The 22,699-nt window shown below is 45.4% G+C and overlaps 1 protein-coding gene across 1 annotated transcript; it reads right to left on the bottom strand.

Moving 5' to 3' along the window:
• Positions 1–1,568: 1,568 nt before the first annotated feature.
• ATG14 (autophagy related 14) lies at positions 1,569–21,025 on the bottom strand. The gene is made up of 10 exons (XM_086612998.1): positions 20,796–21,025; positions 15,364–15,426; positions 15,186–15,228; positions 14,695–14,776; positions 9,458–9,695; positions 8,813–9,042; positions 8,237–8,354; positions 7,046–7,136; positions 6,850–6,935; positions 1,569–3,668 (listed from the first exon to the last, which is right to left on the bottom strand). The coding sequence occupies exons 1-10, from the start codon at positions 21,023–21,025 to the stop codon at positions 3,362–3,364; spliced, it is 1,488 nt and encodes a 495-aa protein (XP_086469124.1). The 3' UTR covers positions 1,569–3,361.
• Between the last annotated feature and the right edge of the window lie 1,674 nt (positions 21,026–22,699).

Here is a 22,699-nt window from a genome sequence, read left to right as displayed (position 1 = left end):
AGCTGCCACAAAAAATTAAGTTGGGATGGGTTGTTTCTCCTCCATCGTTCAGCAGCCAGTAAAACCATGGCCACCAGGTCCCGCGGGCAGGGTCTGGCTTTTCCTGATGAACATGGCTCTTTCCCATCCCTACTGGTCAGACACACAACGGTTCACTTAAGGAGGTAACTATTTAAAAAAGACACTCCTGAAACGCCCCTGTAAAGAGGAGGCTCTTCCCTTGCATGCAGAAAGACCCATCACCCTGCCAAGGAGCAGTTCAAAGCCAGGCACACGCCAAGACATTTATCCGTTTACATGTACATATAAAAGTGTGTGTGTGCGTGTTTTGCAGGATTCCTCTCCCTGCTCCAGTGGAGATGTAGTTATTTTATGTATTTTTTTGGAATGGGCATTGCTTACTCCACCCCTGTAGGATTGCACTGTAACAGGTCTGGTCCCTGCACTACTTGGAAGGCTGGAAATTCTTCTGTACTTCCCCAGCACCGTTAAAAACAAACCACACAGAAGTAAAAATTATAAATATACAACTTTAAAAAATTAACTGTTAAAGATTTATTGCAATAATACAATAAAGTTTAGAAAAAAAACCACACAACCAACCAAACGTTTGTGTTTAGTTACATCTAGTTCGGAAGTTGCAAAGAGAGGCCCCGACTTGTCGCAGGTGACAAGCCACCCTTGGGGGTCCCACCCGAGACCCTTCCGAAGCCCCTGATTTTCGGCGCAGGGCTGGGCTCTCGGCACCAGGCTCTTCCTTGGCAGCTCGGATCGGCCACCCCGGATCACTGGTCACAGACAAAAGTCACCGAAATTCCCGCATTCACACTACGCAGAGTGTTTTGTAAACTCTCAGCTGGGCTGTCCTCAAATATCTATAATTACAGATATTCCTGCCCTCCCTCCCCCGCCCCCAAAACGACCTGGAAAAGTAATCCTGGCGATTGCACTCAAGGTTTGGACACACAGAGTTCTTCCTTAGCTACACATGTGCAAAACACTTTAAACACCCCCCCACCCCTCCCCAAAATCCGTATTCTCTTACAAAAACGTTTCTCGGCAAGTCCTACCCCAATGCATTTTGCCACCCTCGCAGTGCCGCTGTGCACTTTCAGAACGTGACACGGTTGCAAATAAATTATTTGGAAAAAACGTGACGGTTATGAAGTATATGGCTTCAAAAGGTTTTTGTGTGTTGGTTTTTCTTTCCCTAAGGAAGTAAATGAGAGCGTACAAAGCTGAATCGTGGCCTGACCTTTAGGGGTTCAAAGTTAGCACAAAAATAGCAATGAAAGAGTGACTGAAATGCGTATTAAAAAACTCAACCAACTAAACAAACAAACAAAAAAAAGCCCCCAAAATAGAAGATATATGGCGGGGTCCAGTGCAAAATGAACAAGGAACCAGAAGGGGCTGTGCGACGCCAGGAGCCCGATATACAGTACTGGTATGTGCTGGTTGCTCAGAGCTGCAAAGGATCCGAGAGCTGCAAGGGAGTAAAGTGCTGGGAACTGAACAGCCACCAAACCCTCCCGGCCCTGGCCGGGGCAGCACTCGCTGCTGGGGGGGCTGGGGGGCACTGGCCCTGCTCAGGCTGCAGTAGTCAAAGGAGTCTTGGCTGTTCTCTTCAAACAAACCCAACTATTGGGATTCAGAACAAAAGAATGGTAGGAACAAGGGTGTCTTCATCTAACAACGTGCGTGCTGTTAGCGTGGAGTTAAGGGTCTTTGGTTTAAAAAAAAAAAAAAAAAATAAAAGAAACTACTGACAAAGAGACGCCCATCCCCAAGGCCAAAGAGAAAGAGCTGCTGCAGGAGAGGGCGGAGGGCTGGGAGACACGATACTCAGCCAGTACCCCTGGTGTGGAGCTCAGGGGGGTACATGAGTACCAGAACTGCTTTTCCACCTGCTCCTTGGTGGAGACAGGAGGCAGCACTGGCTGGCCTGGAGAGAACGGAGCAAAACCACCACAAAACATTCCATGAGATGGCCGGGTAAGGCAGCCCCGGAGCTGGGACTTTACACACACACACAGGATGCTGCCTGACAGCAGGGATGTGGTTTGGGTGTCCCTCCCTGCAGCCTCGCCGTGCCCCCGTCACCACGGGGAAGCTACAGAAATCCTTCTTGGAGGGATGGGCGGATGCTTTTATGTGAGTTTACCCCGTGGAGAAGCACAATGTCCCAACTATATGAAAATGTAAACCATACATTGGAAGCCTCGCTGAGCAAACCCATCTTTACGTACTACGCACCGCAAGGCAGAGGAAGAGGAGGGGCACTCGCTAACCAGCGCGTCTGTCGGCGTCGCACCTCCTGCCGTTTTACAAGCGAGCCGGCCGCGCTGTCAGCATTTCTGCAGGGAAACCAAATCAACTTCTTGGCATTCAGTAAACAAGAAAACGAAAAAAAAAACCCCAACCCTACCATAAACATAAAACAGACGCAGGGTTTAAAGACGCATGTAGTGTGGAGACGGCGTGACTTCATTAAACTAGCTTGAAATGAGGTTTTTCTAACATTAAAAAGTGGCAACGTGGTGTTACAACTGATGAGTATTATTGCAACAACGCAATCCTGTATCGGCGCCAAATGTGGGTCTAGCTAAGAGAACGTCCAGTGTTTCTTTGGTGTATGATATTCAGAGTAAAGAGCCTGTGTGCTTTGGACAGCACAACACAAAACTTCTAGACTACCTACTGGTGGAAGCAGCATGAAACAAGCCAGTTTTCTACAGCAAAACTGGATAAAGATTCACAACCAAATCTAAAACAAGAGCAATCTGCTGTGTGACTTCCTGTCCATGCTGATTCTTTGTATTAAAAATATGGCAACAGAGATTAGAAAACATGTTAAAAACGCATAATTTTCATGTCCTGGATGAAAAAAATTTAGAAATACGCATTTTTGCATTATGCAAGACAGATTTAAAACACACACTAACGAAAACCCTGGAAGGAGTTAAGAAAATGTGAACTGCATTTGCACCACTGTCCAGACTGCACACTGAGCAGCCTTCCCTCTGTTCTTGTCCCGATCCAAATGCTCCAAAATCTGTTTCGTCTTCAGAAAGTAGAGCTGCAGGCTGCCAGGTCCTTTTTTTTCAATACTCAACAACGCAGACAGAACGGAGACACAAAGTGCCATCACAGGATCCGTCAGAAGTACGTAGCTAGCTAATTTACAAAATGGTAGCATCACAGTCATCTTGGGTAAATAAAAAGGTTTTTCTGGTTTACAAAATGAAAGTCTGACCTTTTCTTTGTTCCAGGCACTACTTAACTGAATATGTAAGGTTTACTACAGCATTGTCGGGGAGGGATTCCTTCCACAAATCCTACAATCCTTTTCCCACGCTCGTTAGCGATGTCCAGTGTATGCCTTCAGCCACGAGGTCACCGAGGCAGCAGCGGACGAGATCATTCCACCAGCGCTGCTGCTGGCGATGGGCTGGGAGACCTGCGTGCTCTGGCTCTGCAGCATCTCCACCTGCTGAGAGGGGATATCGCAGAACCTGGGGCTGGGCAGATTCTCCCAGTCTGTCCCTAGGTCTGTCTCTTCATCACTGACGTGCTCATCTCCGCTCTCGTCTGTTTCGCCGGTGGCACTGGGATCCACAAACTCCATGGAGTCTTCAAGATCAGCGCTAATTTCGAAAGGGCCAGACCTGCGAACACGGACACGATGCTGTCAGCCTGTTTGGTGCCACCCAGGAGAGGGACTGTACCACCACTTTGCTGGTACAAGGGCATGTAGTGATAGGACAAGGGGCAATGGCCTTAAACTGAAAGAGGGGAGATTTAGGTTAGATATAAGGAAGAAATTTTCACTCAGAGGGTGGTGAGGCACTGGAACATTTTGCCCAGAGAAGTTGTGGCTGCCCCATCCCTGGAAGGATGGTTGGATGAGGCTTTGAGCAACCTAGTGTAGTGGAAGGTGTCCCTGCCCATGGCAGGGGGGGTTGGAACTAGATGATCTTTGAGGTCCCTTCCAACCCAAACCATTCTGTGATTCTATGGTACGAGCCCGAGGCATGCCAAAGCACCCCGCTCTGGCATGCGCACAGCAGAGAAATTAAAACACCTCTGTGTTTATCAGTTGGCAGAGAGAAACTCACTGGCTGCAGAGATAACTGTGTTATGACCACAGTGAGACGAAAACAGTCGGCCAAGGAAGCGATCGCTCAGTTCCAATCCACGGAGCAGGAACGGCGGAAGAGCTGTTCTGCTTCGGCAGCGGATAGTAAAACACGCACACAAAAGCCAAAGCTATCGATAATAACTCACAGCTCCACCAGTGGAAATCTCTGCTCGATGTGGAACAGCTTTTATTTTTAACACTGGCCCTGGCCAGGCCAAGACGGTGGCAGCTCTGCCAGCGAGGGGAAGGGCGTAGTCTATGACTTAACAGAACTGGGTTGGCACAGCTCACTAGTGGAGACTTCTCCCACAGCAGCACTTCAGCCTGAGCAACATCTCAAGATCTTTTTTACTGTAAGGCTGGTCAAACACTGGAACAGGTTGCCCAAAGAGGCTGTGGAGTCTCCATCACTGCAGATACTCAAAGCCTCGCTAGCCACAGTCCTGAGTAACCTGCTCCAGTTGGCTCTGCTTTGAGTGGGGTGACCGGCTGGATCTCCAGAGGTCCTGGCTGAAACCACCTCCACTGTGACTACGAGTTCCCTGCTGCCACTGCCTGGTGGGAGAAGCAATTGCATCCCGCTGCTTTGCACTAGAGTACGGGCAGCCAAAATCCAAAATATCTTTCCTGAGCCAAAGCAGGTGGTTTCAGAAGCCTGTGACCCACGGTCAGAGACCAGTAGGTTTTCATGGAGGTGGTGAAAGGTGGATTCCCCACAGCAAGCAGTGTCCCTGCCAAAGTTCACTCCAAAGCAAAAAGCTGCTCAGTGAAACAGGAGCAAGAATTGAACATGGTTAAAAGTGTTTCTCCAGCTTTAGTGGGAGAAGGAGCCTGAAGCAGCGATTTAGCATGGAAAATTTTAATCCAAACAATTAAAGCTTAGTAAAATTTTATGTGTCTGAAAACAGTAGCTTACAAAGGAGACTATCAGGCAACTACAGGCCTAGATATCCAAAGGAAAATAAGGAGAGCTGGCTGCTGCAAACTTTGCAGACAGCTGAGAAATTAAAGGTAAATGCTCCTCTTTCATAATCGAGAAAGGAATGAGAGCGCTGCCTTCTGGCAAAGCATTTCGCTTAACGAGGCAACACAAGAAGAGAGTCATCAGGTTTAAGGCCAGAAGGGACCATTAGATCATCTCCAGCGACCTCCTCTGTAACAAGGGCCATTACGTTCCACCTGTTCCCCCCGTCCTGAGCCCAGGAACTTCTGCCTGATGAAAGCATCTATTCCAGCAGCTCATCCAGCCCTGACAGGACGACACAGGGAAGCAGAGAATCCCCACCTTCATTCTTGCAGGTAATTAAACTGCTAAGCGCACGCGCCTCGTTTCAACCTAGCTCAGACTCTGCTTCGTATTGTGTCTGCAAAGCCATTCAAGTAGCTTGTATTTTCTCCCCATGAAGATGTGGAAATCGGGTCATCTCCAGGGAGCTAAAACAGTTTTATACAGACTAAACTATTCCCCTCACTGGTAGGTATTTTCCCCAACTCCTTCCTGGAACCTTTCCTTTTACTACGTGGACCTGATTAATGCGTGTGGAGCTCTGTAACATTTGCACAGAGAAGAGAGACCCATCTCTCTGCTCAGCACTTTTACTTCACATCGTGGAGATCTATCAGGCTTAGCTTTTTGTCCACTGTGGCACTCGGCTCTTTTACAGCAGCTGCTTTCCAGGTCGCAGCTGTTCGTTCTCTGGGTATTTCCTGCACTCTCCTGGTTTTTAGGCAAGCAGCAGCAAGCACATCATTTTTTCCAAAATGAGCTATGTTACAAAGATTTGGCTCCCCGTATCTTTGGGCTGAATCAGTAGGGATATACCCAGAGAATGTAAGGTTAAGTGGGTAGAGACATGCCTTCAGGTCCTCTCAGTGGCACTGCAGGTTTTTAAATAAAACTAGATCTGTACATGAGAACGAAGTGGAAAAGTCGATTTCAAAACATTACTGTGTTTAAGGGAGAATAAAGCAGCAGTCAGATTAAACAAATATTTGCACTGTCTCAGGCACAAGTCACTTTGACTTGTGACTGGATTATCCCAACAGGAAATCAATGTTGTTGGCTTTCTTATATTTAAGCTGTAAAAAAAAAAAAGGGGGGGTGGGGGAAGATTATTAAAACTGGTGCATGCAGCCCAGAGGAACTGATGTTCTTCTCATCACGTATTAAGTTAACAGAAAAGTTTTTAATCTTGATTTACATAGAAGCTAATATTATTTCAAGTGTCAACATTGATCTACAGTGTTCATTGACTGGAAATATTTTGGAAAAGCTTTACCTAGTATTTTGTTTAGGGTTTATTTTGCTGGATGCTCTCAGGTATTTACATGCTGGCGAGATGTGGGTAGGGTCATATTTGGAGCACAGGCAGACTGCCTGGCATATGTACTGCTGTCCCCTGGAGGGAAGCAGTTCCTGCTTCTGGGCATAGGGGAAACAAGTCCATAATGAGCTACAGAGCCTCCAGCTGAGCCCACCACACACAGAAGCACAGCACACACACATCTCTGAAATCTAGTTTCCTACTCAGGACCCTCTTGTTCCATCCTCTCCTGTCTCCTCCTTGTAACTACCCTGATCTCTGATGTGCTGAGGACTGATCTATAGGTACAGCAGAAGAGAAGAACTTCCCTGATCACTAACAAGGCAAATGCGTAACTTCAAAAGGGATTCAGTCACAGGTGAGTTGAGACACTGCTTTTCTTACCTGCCCAAGTTCTCAGTGTCCGGGCTGACCAGGTACATAAGGTTCCTGAGCGTATGCAGTGGGTGCAGCAGATCTAAATTTACATGCTACCACGGGGAAAGTAAGAAAAAGACACAGTCAGTTACTGGAGGAAACCTGCAGGCACAGCTAATATTTTTAAAGCTATTCAAAGAACCCAAATGTGCATTGCCCCTACCTGAGAGAAGCAAAGGTGAAGGATATTAGCATTCAGCTTCTTCACTGCCCGCGTGAACCTGTGTCTGCTGAGATTCTCTCCACAGAACTCACTGTTGAAACACCACAAACACACATATATATACACAAAGCAAACTGCTGAGAAAATACACTTCCTGGAGACATCAGCATCCTGTGCCCTGGCTTCCTAACAAATCCCGGAGGAAACACCCTCACAGCGAGCACTCGTTTAAACGGTACAGCCAGTTTTAGAGGGCTCAGGAGATTCATTTTTCACCTTGCAAGACTGTGACCACTTCATCAACAAGCTCCAACTGCCCTAGTCTCACTGGTGTCAACAGGACAGGTGATGCAAACTGTCTGAAATTCAAAGAGCACTGCAGCCAAGCTATTTCAGCTCCCCTTTTAAATCTTGCATCATTTCCTGTTCCCAACCTTTTCCTTCTGTGAAGGCTGAGCACCCAAATAATAGTATAAAAAAACCTGCAGAGGCTCTACACAACTTTTGTGCCCTCATTTTGGCAACCACTATTTTAAACACTTAAAAGAATCTCATATTTGAGACCTCTGGAAGCCTAACCAGGTCTACAGCTTCCTCGGTACTTCTTCTGTACAGATCTCATCTGTTCCACAGAGACATTAAAAACCTAACAGTGCTTTTCATCACAAATGGGGTTTATGCAATACACTTCCAGACGTCTGGCAGCCAGGCACGTTCCCCATTGGTGTTCTATCCTAAGAAAATTACATCACTGTCATGCCATATTACAAGGCATTGTTCTACAGCACTTAACGTAGTGGAGCTCTTCAAGATGACCAAGAGTTGCTGAATTGGGCTGGGATTTTGTAAAGCACAGTAGGGTCTCATAAAATGAAAAGTGCTAATCGTGGACTGTTATATTTCATTTTTCATTTGAGGGTGCTGAATAGGTCAATTAGAAAGTTGTTCTTTTCAACTGTGATGGTTGGTCTACGCTCTCAGGAGCTAAAAAAGGAGGGAGAGACTATTAAACTGTGGTCTAAAATCCTACTACCCCTCCACCCAAAATTAAACAGCACAAAAATCCACGAGCCATCAACTGTTACCATAAAAGCTGTTCCAAGTAATGACTTCGTTCACAAAACCAAATGGAATTAAGATCAGTCAAAACTGGCCACGGATTCACCTCCTCGGAGGCTTGCGTTTACTTGCCTGTTGCAGAGCTTCTTGGGAAGATTCACATCAAGTATGAGAGACAAAGTGTTAACAAGCTGAGTTGCATAGCACAATGCAGCACTGATGGTGTAAGCAGGGTTGTTGTGTTCCATATCTAAAAGAAATAAAAACATCAGGAAAGTCTCATTTTAAACGAAGCCTCAGTGGGTGTGTTAATGTGTTACAGAAGTCTACTCTGGAAAATGACATTTTTAAGTATTGAGAGCAGCCTGAATCCCGCAATCATTTACGGTGAAATCTGTCAGAAGCTGGTAGAAAATAGTAATTCTTGGAATTTCTGTTAAAACGATGGCATGTGAACGATGTCAAAACTGTGAATAATTCACTTTATCTCTCTATTACATTGTGCTGCGTCCCAGTGAGCATTTCCTGCAAAAGAGAGGATTTCAGTGGACTAATCCCTATACTGGTATTTATTTCTGCTTCAGGTTTGTCTGGGTGAGAGCAAACGGACCAGGCTACTGCTCCTTAGTGCCTTCCGCTGGTATCCAAGGCTGCAAGTTCTATGGCTTCTGGAGTATCCCAGATGCCTAATCAGACCTTACTCCTTACCTGGTCCTTGTGTAGTCTTCTTCTCTTCCACCCAGTTGTAATAGGCTGAGTAGTCTCCGTTATTAGGAAGGGTTATCCAAGGTCCTGTGATACTGATGCTGGTGTCCCCATTATGATCATCACACACCCATCTCCCAGAGAGATACGTGGTTCTCCTGGCTTCCGCGAGCTTGCTCACAGTGCTAGAGGTCATAGCATTGTCACTCTCAGAAGACACATCTGCAGGATCTCTGTAGCGTTCAAAGAGGAACAGAGTGGTTTTAAAGAAGTTTTAAAAATATTATCAGAGATGTACTTGGCAGGCACTTAGCCAGATTTCACACAGAACAAAACGCTTGTAGACACACTCCTGCAGAATTCCTCATTCCCAAACCACTTTCCTTTGTTCTGAGATTTTTAATCACCTATTTTAAGAAAGTTTAACACTGGACACATCCCTCAGATCTCTCAGTGGGGAGATGATAGCACCTCCAGATTCTTCTATTCTGAACCTCTATCTTTGAGTCAGATGCTTTGCCTTTGGGAAACACCTCCTTCTCCCCACAGATGCTAACGGAGCCAGAGCATCTAGCTTAGACTTACATGACTCACTTCTGGGTGTCTAAAGCTAAGCAAAACGAGTCCAAAAGGATAAGCCTTCCGTACCTCATGCTTGTCTTTACTTCTTCAATGGGAAATATGACTGATGTTAGCTCCAGGATACGCGTCCGACGCAGTTTTGCCAGATGCTCATACTGGGTTTTCAAGTCACAGGTTTTTTTCTCTACCAAGTCTCCCAGCTTGCGGTTATGCCTCTGGATCTTCTCTTTCTTCTCCTGATGCCGTTGAGCCCTGCGATAATGCTTCTGGTTCTCCTCTTTAATTCTCAGAAGCCCTTCCGCATCTGCAAAAATGGCAGCGGATGTTAAGCCTTGGAAAAGGAGCTGCGAGGTACTTGTAGTAAGCTTGAGAAAAGCATTATCAATATTTATAGAAAACAAGATCTATAGCAGCTTAAAACAGAAGACCCTGCTAAACTCTTAACGTTTTCCAGCTGCTAAGTGGCACAACTTCTTAACCTCTTCTGAAGATCTCTAAAGAGACTGAAATTGGGATTATTCTTTCCCTACCTTTTACTCAACTGGTTTTGGATGTGGAGCAGAAAAGCCAAGATTTCACAGTTTAATTAAACTTCTGAGGTAATCATCATGACAGAAATAGCTTGACTGTACTTGTTTGCATGGTGCTGGCCAAAAAGACACACATTGCTTGCAGCCAAATCAAGAGCAGACAGCATCTTCATTCACCATTTCTGGCACCGCCGCTGCTATTAGCGTACGTTATTTGGGTTTCGCACTCATCTACGTACTCTTAAAGCACTTGGATGCCAACGGTGCAGACTTCTTGTTGCCACAAGGGAACACTGACTGTCTCCCTTCCCAGCTACAAAATGAGAAATGCACTTATGCACTGAAGTGCTGCAACCGCCCAAATCTACTCCATGCGTCAGGCACACTGAAGCTTGGAAAAATATCCTTCAAGAACATCTGCTGATTCTCCTATAAAATCAATGATTTTTCCACAAACATATGGTGCTAGAGAGAGTTAGCCACCTCTGTCTTTCAAAAGCACAGGAAAATATTTCTCGTACACACTCTCCAAACACAAGTCTAAAACTCTTTAAAGCACCCTAGTTTGAACGAGAGCCCCCATCTACTCACTTTGTTTTTATGGCTGAGAAGAGACAGTGTCAGTCAGGTTCTCTTACCATAAGGCATCACTTTCCCGTAATCAGGAAGTGGGATAACTGTCCCCTGCACGGAAGGGAAGCACTATACCTGACATCATCTTACTGATACGACACACTCAGACTGTCTGTCTTCCCAATATGGGAGCATAAAAATTACAGGCTTGGTCCGAAGAACAGGACCCAAGACCAAGTCTGTACCCAGCAATGCTTGGCCAGTACACGATACTCTCCTGCTAGTCCTGGTTTCCACCTGCAGAGTTGGAACTGCACAGATCTCTGTCTGATCCCCAGTCTGGCAGGGTGGGAGAGCTGAACTGCTGGTACCCCTCGGAGTATGCCTGCCCCACAGACACAGAGTGTTCACAGAATCATTTGGGTTGGAAGGGATCTCAAAGATCATCTAGTTCCAACAACCCTGCCATGGGCAGGGACACCCTCCACTACACCAGGTTGCCCAAAGCCTCACCCAACCTGGCCTTGAACACTTCCAGGGATGGGGCAGCCACAGCTTCTCTGGGCAACCTGTTCCAGTGCCTCATCACCCTCAGAGGGAAGAAGTTCTTCCTTAGATCCTATTGAAAGCCACCATCTTTCAGTTTAAAGCCATTGCCCCTTGTCCTGTCACTACATGCCCTTGTCCAAAGCTCCTCTCCAGCTTTCTTGAAAGTCAGGAATTATTTCTAGTCATTTAACTGATCTGTTGTGATCCATGATGTGTTTGGTAGGAAGAAATATCTGATACAAAGGAGATACAAAGTCCCAAAATAAAGAAGGTGAGAATAGCTCCCCTGTGCAGATAAGGACTAATAATCCTCAGATTTATAAAACAGGTGACCATTAGAGAAACCATAGAAAAACTGACTTTTCTCTGAGCAATACCAAGAATCCCTGTGTGTCAGCTAGTAATTCAGTTTCAAGCATTCCTGTAACATCTACAGAAAATCAATTAACACTTGCATTCATATTCCCAAACTCTCCCCTTGCATAATGAAGAAGAGACAGAGGAGGAGTAAAACGTCCATCTGTTCAATTTTCACATTCATGTTGTACTTGAAAGGTTACTTTTTCACAGAGTGAACTCTCTTTTCTGTAGGTCCAACAGCAATTAACTGAGAAGCAGGAGGAAAAAACTGCACACGCGCTTCCTGTTTAGCAGCCCCAGTGCAGGAACAATTGTCTTTTTTTTTGGCATAGGACCTCTGGCTTTACAAGGCGATTAGAATTTGTCCCCAGAAACATTTCCGGACATTGCTGTGTCCCACACATCTACATTGCCTGACAAATGCAAGCACAGGCACACCGATCTCTGTCCAGAGGGCTGTAACAGATATTTGCAGATTGTCTCCTTGAACTGTTCTCCACAGACAGAAGGCAAACACACGTATTTTAAAATCTCATTTTAAGAAGCACCCATTATTGAGGTATTCAGTCAACTGCAAAAGCAGGAGCCCCATGTTCTAGAAATTGTTCTTATTTCAGAAAACTAAACGATGCCATATCCAAGAGAAGAGAAACAACTTATTTGCATTTTCTAATGTGGTCCAAGAGTGAACCAAGTTGAGTTCTTGATCTATTGGCTACCCATGGCAAGAGTTCATGTTGGGTCTACCTGCAAGAGCAGTTTTGGGGTAACTGAGCTAACAACAGGTTGCTTGGGCAATAGTTAGGTCAGTTGATGGGTTAAATCTCATCAATTTCACTTTGAATCAAAGAAGTTGCAAAAGCTGCAGATAATGCACTTCAGAGAACATAAGAAAGGGAGAGGAACTACCCTCCCGAGTTGCTCCTAACATTTTGCCACCTTCGGAGCGGCATTTTGAGAAAAGGTGACTTAAGCTTAGATATCAGGAAGAATTTCTTTCCAGAGAGGGTTGTGAAGTATTGGAACAGGCTGCCCAGGGAGGTGGTGGAGTCCCCATCCCTGGAGGTGTTTAAAAACCGTGTGGATTTGGTGTTGAGCAACATGGTTTAGGGACCCTGACAGTGCAGGGTGAATGGTTGGACTCGATGATCTTCAAGGTCTCTTCCAACCAGACGATTCTATGATTCTATGTTCCTCAAAGTCACACTGATTTCCTCTTCCCCTTTCTTCACTGGCTAAACAAAACAAGTAGTTATTAACTCCTTCATAATGATCTTCTACCTACTGAAAAGCTTGTTTTCTTCACCTTCCTCTTCTCTAAACCAAATCAAACATGAATCTTCTCAGCTATTCCTTGTGTTTTATTCCTAATATTCTCCTCTGGACTTTCTCTAGTTAATTCGTATCTTTCTTAAATTCCTCAAATTGGACTCCAGACTTCCACTGAGGTAACACCAACGCCAGGAACAGCAGGACAGTTGCTTCCATCTTAAATATAATATTACTATAACCCAGAAAAAGGTCTGAACCTTTCCAGAACAGCATTAGATTGCATTTTTTTATTTAATTTACAATTCTCCAGATCATTTCCTGTGAGATCTCACCACCATCCCCTAATTTGGGTTTATATGTTTTTCTTTCCTAAACAATGTGCTCTCCGCTTTGTTGTTTTCAGATGATACTGTCAATTTATCTGCATGAGTTTGAATTTGATCCTGCTCTCCACAGCATCCACCTTAGCTTCCTCCATTTCACCTTCTATTCTACCATGCAAGCTATTATGGAAAACACTGAACAAAACTGGACCAGGAACCGGTTCCTGCTGGGCTCCACCTGTCTCACCTCCTCAGTTTGACAAGTATCACCACCCTTTGAACGTAGCCTTTTGTGCCAACCTTACAATGATTACATCCTGAGCAAACATCTTTGGTAGCTCATGAGATAGTCTGGGGGTAGTGCTCAATGGCACTTTCTATCTTTCCATCTTACTTCCCATCTTTCTCCTCCACTAGACCACCTGATCTCCAGACAAGGGGTTGACTTGACGTGGCCTATTCTTAACAAAGCGATGCCTATTTTTAATTACCTTACCTTCTGACTACCTAGAAAGTGGTCAGAGGTTTATAATAGGATGACTGTGTCATCAGTTCTTCCTCCACCCTTTGAAAACAGATGCTGGTTTCGCTCTGTTTCCTGGGACATCCTCTCTCCCTCATGTGTTCTCAAGTACTCCAGAGACTACTTCAGCTTGTTCCTTAAGTTCTCTAGGGTGAATCTCGTAAGGCCTTGCTGACATAATCAAAATAATATTTAGCTGGCTGTTTCCTTCCTTAGCCTGCAGTCCTCTCGTGATGTAAAATTTAATCAGGCTAAGCAGCTGATCACGTTTTCTTTGTGAGAAGACGAAGCAAAGGCGGCACTGAATACTTCAGATTTCTCTGCGCTGTTATTCACTCTCTTTCCTGTTAATTAACAGGCTTGTCTACTCCTTCATCTTTTTCTTATTATACATTTCTTATCATAACGATCCATTCTCCTTATTAACTGAAAATCATTTTGCATCTGAGCCTTTTTGATGTTATCACTGCAAGCTTGTGCCATTCCTTTATAACTAAACTCAAGCATATGCCTGTGCTTCCACTCTCTGTATGGCTCCTCTTGAATTCCACGTCATAAGAATGTTTCCAAATCAATCAATATTCTTCTAAAAATGCTTCCCCTTTCCTTTGCACACAGGTTGTAAGGAGTGCTGCCATTCCTGTCTGAAAAATGACCCTACAAATCTCTCATGTGTAAAATATTTAATGAGTTTCAAAACCGAAGCTGCCGAACGGTAGCAACTCACCAGCCTATGCTATGTTTTAGTGAGTCTTGCTCAAGTAGGATTTTAGGATTTCTAGGCAGGTGTGGGTTAAAATTCATCAGTTACATGAAATTGGTAACAGCTGCAGAGCTGTTTGCTCCTCTCTATCACGAGGAAGCGATCAGAAACACGACACTGAATAAAGCCATCTCTAGGGACAAAGCCAAAGTCATCAGCTGCTAAGCATTTACTTTTAAAGCTGTTGCAAAGTGATGTCCATCCAGCTGAACAATGTCTACTGTTTGCTAATTAAAACCCAGGCATTCAAAGGCTAAAATCCACTCACCGATTTGCTTTCAAGCTGATTTAAGAAGTGAAGGTTTGGAAATTCACCGTTTTTTGAAAACTAACACTCAGATTCAAATCGATTGATTTTTCACTGTAAGGCACAGAGTTTTACACATCACAAAAGCACCAGCGTTACTCACGTCTTGTCATTTCATCATTTTCTTTGCAAATGGTCTGTTTCAGCTGCTCAATCCTCATCTTGCAAGACATTATTTTCCATCTCTGAAAAAGAACATTCAGCAACTCTAGGGCACAAACGACTTCAAACACACTGACTAATGATTAACAACAAAGCCAGCAGCTTTAGTGCAGAAGTAGCAGGATGTTCTTAATTGGATCAGATGAACAAATAAATATTTCATATACTGTTCTGTGCACAGAAGAATGCCACAAACAAACCGAACGCATAGTATAAAGTCAATCAGTATAACAAGTTATTGAACAAATATCTAGTAAGAAATTAAAAATATTGATGATTTGGAGCACTCTGCTTGCAGAGCCAGTTTCCATTTTGTTTACAACAGGCTTTTTTGGGAAAGCAACACAATGCCCTCAAGGTAAATCGTAACTTTAAACTATGAGATCTAGGAATTGAGAGTTGAGAAACTATGGGACACTTTGAACAACTCACCAGCTGATCAGTTATCTCTTTCCCTTCCATGGCCTTCAAAACACTAGAGGAAAAAACATGATTGAAAGTTTTATGACTATCTGGACTACGTCTGTCTCCAGCAACAGTGTGTTAGAGAGACTGTTTTGTTTTTCTGAGAGTTCTTATAGTTTATTTTCATTTAATAACTACAACTTACTGGTTTTGGAATTCTCTCTGTTTGGTTTTAAGATGCATCAGCCTTTCTTTCTTGTCGGAAAACCTGGAAGAGATTAAATGTTTTTATTGATATTTTGCACAATATGGCATTGTAAGTTGTCTGAAACAGTAAAGACTGAAGCTTGTGGGAGTCTTTAAACCTCAACTATCTGCCTTAATCTTTGGAAGTAATGGCTAAATGTATAAAGCTCTTGCAGAATTCTAGAGCATGTGTCTCATAGGAATTGCAACAGAACCTCTAAGCTGAGGAAACGTCAGCTTGTCATATTATCAAACTTGTAAGCAAATTACTTGCTATTTCTAGAAGACTTATAGCTTAGCAATATCAATATTTTGCGTATGAAGAAAAACACATAGTACTCTAAAAACCTTTAGTCACTGGAGAAGTTAACAGCATCGTCTCAGGCACTGCAGTGAGTCTGAACTGTGTTATTTCACAAGCTGTGATGGTTTTCATACACTATGCACTGCATTTTCTCCCTTCTAACGTACAAGTGTCTCGCGCTTTACTCTTTACTGGGTCCAAACAGGACAGCACTCTCTCAACATCCAAATCTTTCCTGTATTAGTAACAGCACAAAGTTGCATTGTCTTCTGCTTATTTCTACCAGGCACTTGTAGCCATCACAAGTCCATGACCCAAACGTCTGCTTGAGTTCAGCTTCACCGGATGGCTGAGGCATGGGAACTGCAAAGAACTGAGCAGAAGGGAATTTTTCTAGGATTCATCATCCTGTGTTTTCACCCTTTGAATACGCAGCAGCCATGTCCTGCTCCTGTCGATGTTCCACAATGTATTGAGAAATCCATTTACAGAAAACAGCATATGAACGGTGCATGTTGAGAAATTACAATGAAGCATGAAGCGATGAAGCTAACAGCAAGAGCAAACAGCAAGAGAGACAGACAAGAGATTTAGATGGCATAAAAAAATAGCAAACGTGCTTTGTTTTCTGCCAGCATATGGCTTCCCAACTTTTCTTTGTGCTTGGCATGTTACAGCACCATCCTGCATCACACCTCAAAAGCGCATCTTGGGTGAAGTCCATGTATGGAAAAACAATTCATTAATTTCCCTCTGGAACATGTAGAATTAACAATTTCATCCTAACAGAGGTCTAATATTTCATGTAAAACCCACCAAGTCCCTTATTTCAGGAATAGCTAAGCTTTAATTAGAAAGAATTATACACTAAGTCTTGACAGGATGGATCTTGGGCCTCTCTCTCTCTCTCTCTCTGCTCAACTCCATGAGTTTGATTTCAGGTAAAACTTCAAAATAAGCGCTTCATTTTTGTCCTTGAAGTGCTGAAATCTGAAAACTTGGAGACTAACTTTGAGTTTGGAAAGTGTGTAATCACCCATCCAGATGACATTAGCATTAAAACAACAACAAAACTACTGGCTGCTGCCTTCGTAGTCCACCAAAACTACCTGTTTTCCTTCCAAACCAAACCCAAACCAAACACAGGTGCTCGGCGTAAAAGCCAGAGGCCACGCGTGAGCCGGAGGAATGTGGTGCAACTGGAGCCCTCACCCCACCAGTCATCATGGACATTACAAAAGCACCCTGTGCTACGCTCCTGTTTACCTCGGAGTAACGCACACCCACTGCACCTCTGACCTTTGGCTGCAACTAAAAATTCCTTGGCCCAGAAACACATCGCTCAGCAGCCACGCGGCGAGAGCGCGCTGGGGTAATTTGGCAATTCTCGTTTCCCAAGCTGGATTAATGGGCCCGGAGTCTGACTAAACACAATTACCCACATCACGTCCATCACATCAGCGAAAAGTTGAATGATCTGTCAAGAATCTGGGACCAAATGAAGTTCGTACTGGGGAGGGAAAGATAGAAGTATTTGTGAGAGCCTGCAAAAATTACAGCTCACCACGCGCTTCAGCAACTACGTCAAACAGCTCCTACAAACTTTTTTAGCAGGTTTCTCCTAGGCAAACATTTCTATTTCTTTATATAGCCCTAACTGTAACTGAATTGCATCGTGTAACTAGTTTTTCTCTATGTATCTACAGCCTTCCAATTTGGCAAAGAAACAAAACTTTGAATGAACTATTAGAGGCACTCCCATAAAATGTAAACTGAGAGAAGCAGAGACCTCAACATCTCAAATTATCCATTAAATGTTTCTCTTTCCTCGAGTCTTATCATGTGAAGCTGAGATTTCCTACGGTTACCTGGTTTATTTCTGCATGCTCATAATTAGAGAGAAGCAACCGGAAAGGAAGACTTCCTCATCTATAGGAATTGATTAACGCTGAAGGAGTTGAGGACAGCAATAGGTGCATCCATCACTGTACCGATTCACTGTCATAATACTCCATTGCTGCAAAAAGTCACTATTCCTAATCATAACCCATAGCTTGGAGAAGTCAGACAGGCTCAGACGTCACGATTATACTGTCTTTGGCTTTTGCCATCTGCAGACACTTACAGCAAAGCAACTCGGTACGCTCGTAAAATACACTCTGCAGATCTACACGTGTGACAGGCTGGAGAAAACTCCTGAGAAGAAGAGTCTCTGAGCTGAAACCAACACCAAGATGCCAGCTTGTGAATACACAACACATTACTAATGAAAAGAAGAACGTCAGCGATTATTTTACTGGAGGACTTCCGGACTACTCATCCTTAATTGTAGCTGTGCTTCAATAATTAATCTTAACAGCTCCTCAATCTCTCCCCCTCACAGATACAGGGTGTGATATTTGCCAGACATATGAACAACCTCAATCTTACTGTAGCTTTTATAAAAATCAGCACACAAAACAGTCCAATGAAAAGAAATCTGAAATAATTCTTACTGTTAGAACATGAAATAATTTATCTTCTTGAAAGGAAAAATCACAAGGAAATTCTACAAATAAACCACCAGTGGATACAAGGAGTCACACTTGCTTTCTTTACTTTTCACAAGAGAGAGAATAATCCTTTTCCCCAATCTGAACACTCCAAAAAGACAAAGGGGAGGCCCCAGTGACCCCCCACACTTCCACGTTCTGAACTGCTCACACCACGCTTACAAGTGAGACACGGAAAAGCCCTTGGTGGCCTCCTCCGGCACCGGCCGAAACGCCGATGTAAAATTAACCCAGGCACTACTAGAAGGCATAAAATAAATAAATCAACAACAGTGATGGCAAACACAGCCTGAAATCCAGCCAGTGAACTGCACCTGTCCCTGCCTGACTTGGCCATGGCGCGCGGTCACGGTTTAAAGAGTCGCCCCCTCTCTCCGTGCTCACATCCGAGAAGAAGTCCGCTCGCTGCTCACACAGGGGAAACAAAGAAAGCCGACCTCGCGAGTGACAGGCTGTTCATCTCTCACTTCAATGTCAGTCATCCCGAGTATTAACTACAGAATACAGACAGAACATTTCAAGCACGGTTTTAAAAATAAGCAATTCCGTTATCTCCAGAAGAACAAGAAGAAAGGGAAGCTTTACAGGGCTTTGGCCCTGCACCGAGCATTCCTGCCGCAATCAAGCGCGCTTCTGTTATCCACATGGTGTTATTCATGTGCGTTATTGCTGCTCCTTTAGTTTGTTAATATGAAGTGACTGTTTCCAGTGAATCGCACTACTGCTTGGGAAGGTTTTGAGCAGCAGGAGAAAGAAAGCCGAGGGAAACTGAGGTGTACAGGGAGGCGTTCCAGAATGGAGGCTCCAGGAGAACAGAACAGAGGAGCGATCCCCGCAGATGGAACCACGATGTCCAGACAGAGGGGGAAAAGAAAAGGCATTAAAAAGAAAAAAAGAGACTTACTTCCTGCAGTTAAGAAACACAGTGTATACATACAGAACATTTTCTAGCCACAAACAAACGGGACAGTTAAAGCATCTTAGGAGGATGCAGTGAAAACTGTCAAAGTCTGATCTTGTCTCATGAGAAGACACAAGGAAGGTAAAGAGGGTTTTGTTTTTTTTCCAAGAAGCTGTTGCTTACTTTGGCTAAGGCTGCTGCTTTACTGTTGCAATTTTCTGACAAGTAGAGAAACTTCTTAATCCAGAACGACAGTGGTTCCACTATAACGAAAGCTACAATTGAATTTCTATGATTAAGCCTGATGTTTAGCCAAAATCTTAAGGCTACAAAAGGGGCAGGAAAAAAGTAATTGGTTTATGTTCCAAACTCCAAATCCAATTTCTTCATGGAAGCTCCAGATAACCCTGAGCAGTCTCGCACAAACACAAGTTTTCCATCTATTTTAGAAAGACTAAATACGGTCAGTGGTTCTACGATGCAGTTTTTTAAGGTAAAAAAAAAATCAAAAAAAAATAAATCAAAAGAGCCCATCCAGGTCTCAATTTTGCAACCTGATTCACACCAGCTGACACCCTACGCCTGTTCCCACTGACATTAACGGAAGGAAGACACCATTGATCCCTTGGCTGTTCCCGCGTTTGGCAGAAGGATGCGAAGAGCCTTTGGTGCGAGGACCCTACCGCACCACACGCTGCTCACCACCTTCCCAAAACAGCTGGAGAAATCGCTCTCAACAGCTGTTAACGACGCTACGGATGAAGGACTGCGAACACGGCGTCAGCCAGAAATCAGAGCTATTCCAGAGACGGTGCCAGGCAGAGTTTTTCAGAATCTGGGATGGACACTGTGAATGACAGCTACGAGGGGGGATCTGAGTCATATATTGAGGATATTTGCTTATTGACGTGATGCTCATTCAGCCGCCCTCCTGTAGAGCCATCGCTGTGCGAAAAGGAGCAGGAAGGTGCGTGATTAACTTAAGTGCTTTTTTTTGTAATTCTAAAAAGCAGCTCGTGATTAGAACTATTTATATGGGCAGGAAAAGAAAAAAAAAAAAAAAAAGGGCCGTTTCCTTACACACCTTCCTGCTTTTGTTTAACGATTTAGAAAACTACATGCTGCCAAAAACAGATACGGATTTCAAATATCCTACAGATCTCTCTTTGCCCTAAACTGTCTGGAGCTTCTGTCAGCTGCGCGGCTGCTGACAGCGGCACCCCACCAAGTGAAAGTTGGGGTGCTTTAGTATTATTATTATTACCACCATCATCATCATCAGTGCGTTGTGGGTGCTGCACCGCCCGCCCGGGGCGGCCCCCCCGCACACAGCCCCGCGGTGGGCCCAGCAGCAGCAGGACCGTTCCCTCGCCCCACATCCAGAGCCCACCGACCCCAGTTTACCGCCTCCCGCCCCCGGGGGGGTTGGAGGGGGGCGACTGAACGGCGGGGAAGGGGGGACGACACACCGGCCCCTCCTCCACCCCACCCCGCGGCTCGGAGGGGAGCGGGGGAGGGGCAGCCCGACGGTCGCGGCGCGAGTCGGGCGGGCGGCGACGGGGCAGAGGAGGGAGAGGGTGTCCCGTTCCCGCCCCCCCCCCCTCCTCTCTCCGCTCCCTCACGGCCGCCGGTACCTCTCGGAGTCGCGGCCGTCGAAGAAGACGAAGTCGCCGCTCTGGACGCACTTGGCGCAGGTGAGGCGGCGGCGGGTGGTGTTGCAGAGCGGGCAGCGCTCCACCGCCACGTACAGCCCCTCGGCGTCCTCCTCGGCGCCCCGCAAAGCCGCCGGGCCAGCCCCGGCGGCGTCGCCGCCACCGCCGCCCTGCCCGCCGGGCTGCGACCGGCTGCCGCTGGGAGACGCCATGATGGGCTCCCCGCGCCGGCGGTCACGTGGGGCGGTGTTTTCGGGCATTGTGGGAAGCGGGCGCGGAGGCGGCGGGAGGGCCCGGGCCGGGAGAGGAGCGCGGCCTGTCCCGCCCGGCCCTGAGGGTGAGGGAGAGCCGGCGCGCTCACGGCCTTAAAAATAAACATGTCGGTTTGCCTTCCCTCAGCCCCCGAGCCCGGCCGCCTGCGGCACCCGCCGAAGGGAGGAGAGCCGCCCCCGCGCCGCTCCCTGAGGAGAACAGGGCGAGCAGGCCCTGCCCCACGGCAGGCGGGTCAGCCAGCCCCGCTCCAGCGAGCCTGGGGAGGAAACCGGGCGGTTTTCTTTGCAAAAGCTGAAGTAAAAAATAAAAAAAACACAAAAAACACCACCACGCACACAAAACCGCAGAGAGCATCCGCTGCGGATCTGCCATCACGCTTACTGAAGCCTGCAGTAAGAGGTAGGGTTGTATGCTGCTCCCTGGAATGGCTGGTGCTCATGTGAAGCTATTAACAAGTGCTGCTGGTCTGTAACCTCGGAGAGGCGTCGTTCGAGTTCCCAGGGCAGGACACCCTGACCTGCAGCAGGGCAGTGGTGTGGCTCCAGCTGCAGGTAACTTCATTGCAGTCCCAAAGGGACCATCCACGCCATAGCCAGCCAGTAAGAGTGCCACATGGACTACACATACCTACTAAACTCAGTCCTTTGGGGTTATATGTACAGTGCCAAGAATAGTTTGTGTAAGAAAAAGGGGAAAGTGCTGATACACATCCTCAAGAGTGACAGGCTAGTAGGATTCCTCACCCCAGCCTCAAGGTTGGAGACAGAATCAAGGGTTAAATGGGTATGATCAACTAGGAGCAGAGAACCAGACCCCTGTGTCAGGATATAGTGGGAAACACCAGGCAATTAGGAGAGAGAGGGCTCACACAAGCCAGAATAACTTCAAGCCATACCTCATTTAAAAAACCCCAACCAAACCAACCAAAAAACCCAAAACAAAACCACCAACCCAAAGCAAACAACCCTGCAGTTTAAAAAAAAACAAACAAACACAAAACAAAAGAATCCCAGACTATATTTTTCCCCCTTCATAGTGCATTTAAGTGCTGCAAAACACTAGAATGAGCAGCACTGTGTAGGTAGAACCAAGACAGTTAAGACAAGAGTTACCATAGCAAACATTAAGTTATCAGGAGCTCAGTGAAAAGGCACAGAGCCCATTTCGTATCTTAAAGGCTTTATCCACATGTTTTAAAGAGCATTAACTTTACTCATTAAATTATATGGCAAGCTCTTAATGAAAAAGCAATTTCTTGAAGAGGGCTCATCTTAGATAAACTTTCCCCCTCCCCCCATCCCAGTAAGAACAGGTTGTTTTTCACTTGAAAAAGAATTTTGTAACTCAAGCTTATCAGCTCTTACAGCTACAACAGAAGTCCAGCGCATAGCTGTGGGAAGTCTACAGTGTCAGAAAACAAACAGAAAAGTAAGCCTCTGTTTAGAATAGATTTAAGTGGAAATGCACAGTTTGACTGTGACAAAGAAACTGATAACATAGTTAAGACCAGTTTATCACAAGGAAGTGCATGAAGTTTTTCAAAGTGTTTTCCAGAGGAGCAGAGCGACAGTTATGAAAGCACTCATGAGACAGATTACAGGCACAGAAGTTGA

Source organism: Tauraco erythrolophus, chromosome 6 (genome assembly GCF_009769465.1).
Source record: "Tauraco erythrolophus isolate bTauEry1 chromosome 6, bTauEry1.pri, whole genome shotgun sequence".
NCBI classification, from domain to species: Eukaryota; Metazoa; Chordata; class Aves; order Musophagiformes; family Musophagidae; genus Tauraco; species Tauraco erythrolophus.
The sequence above is the reverse complement of the archived record's forward strand: the minus strand, read 5'-3'. Positions and strand labels throughout refer to the sequence as shown.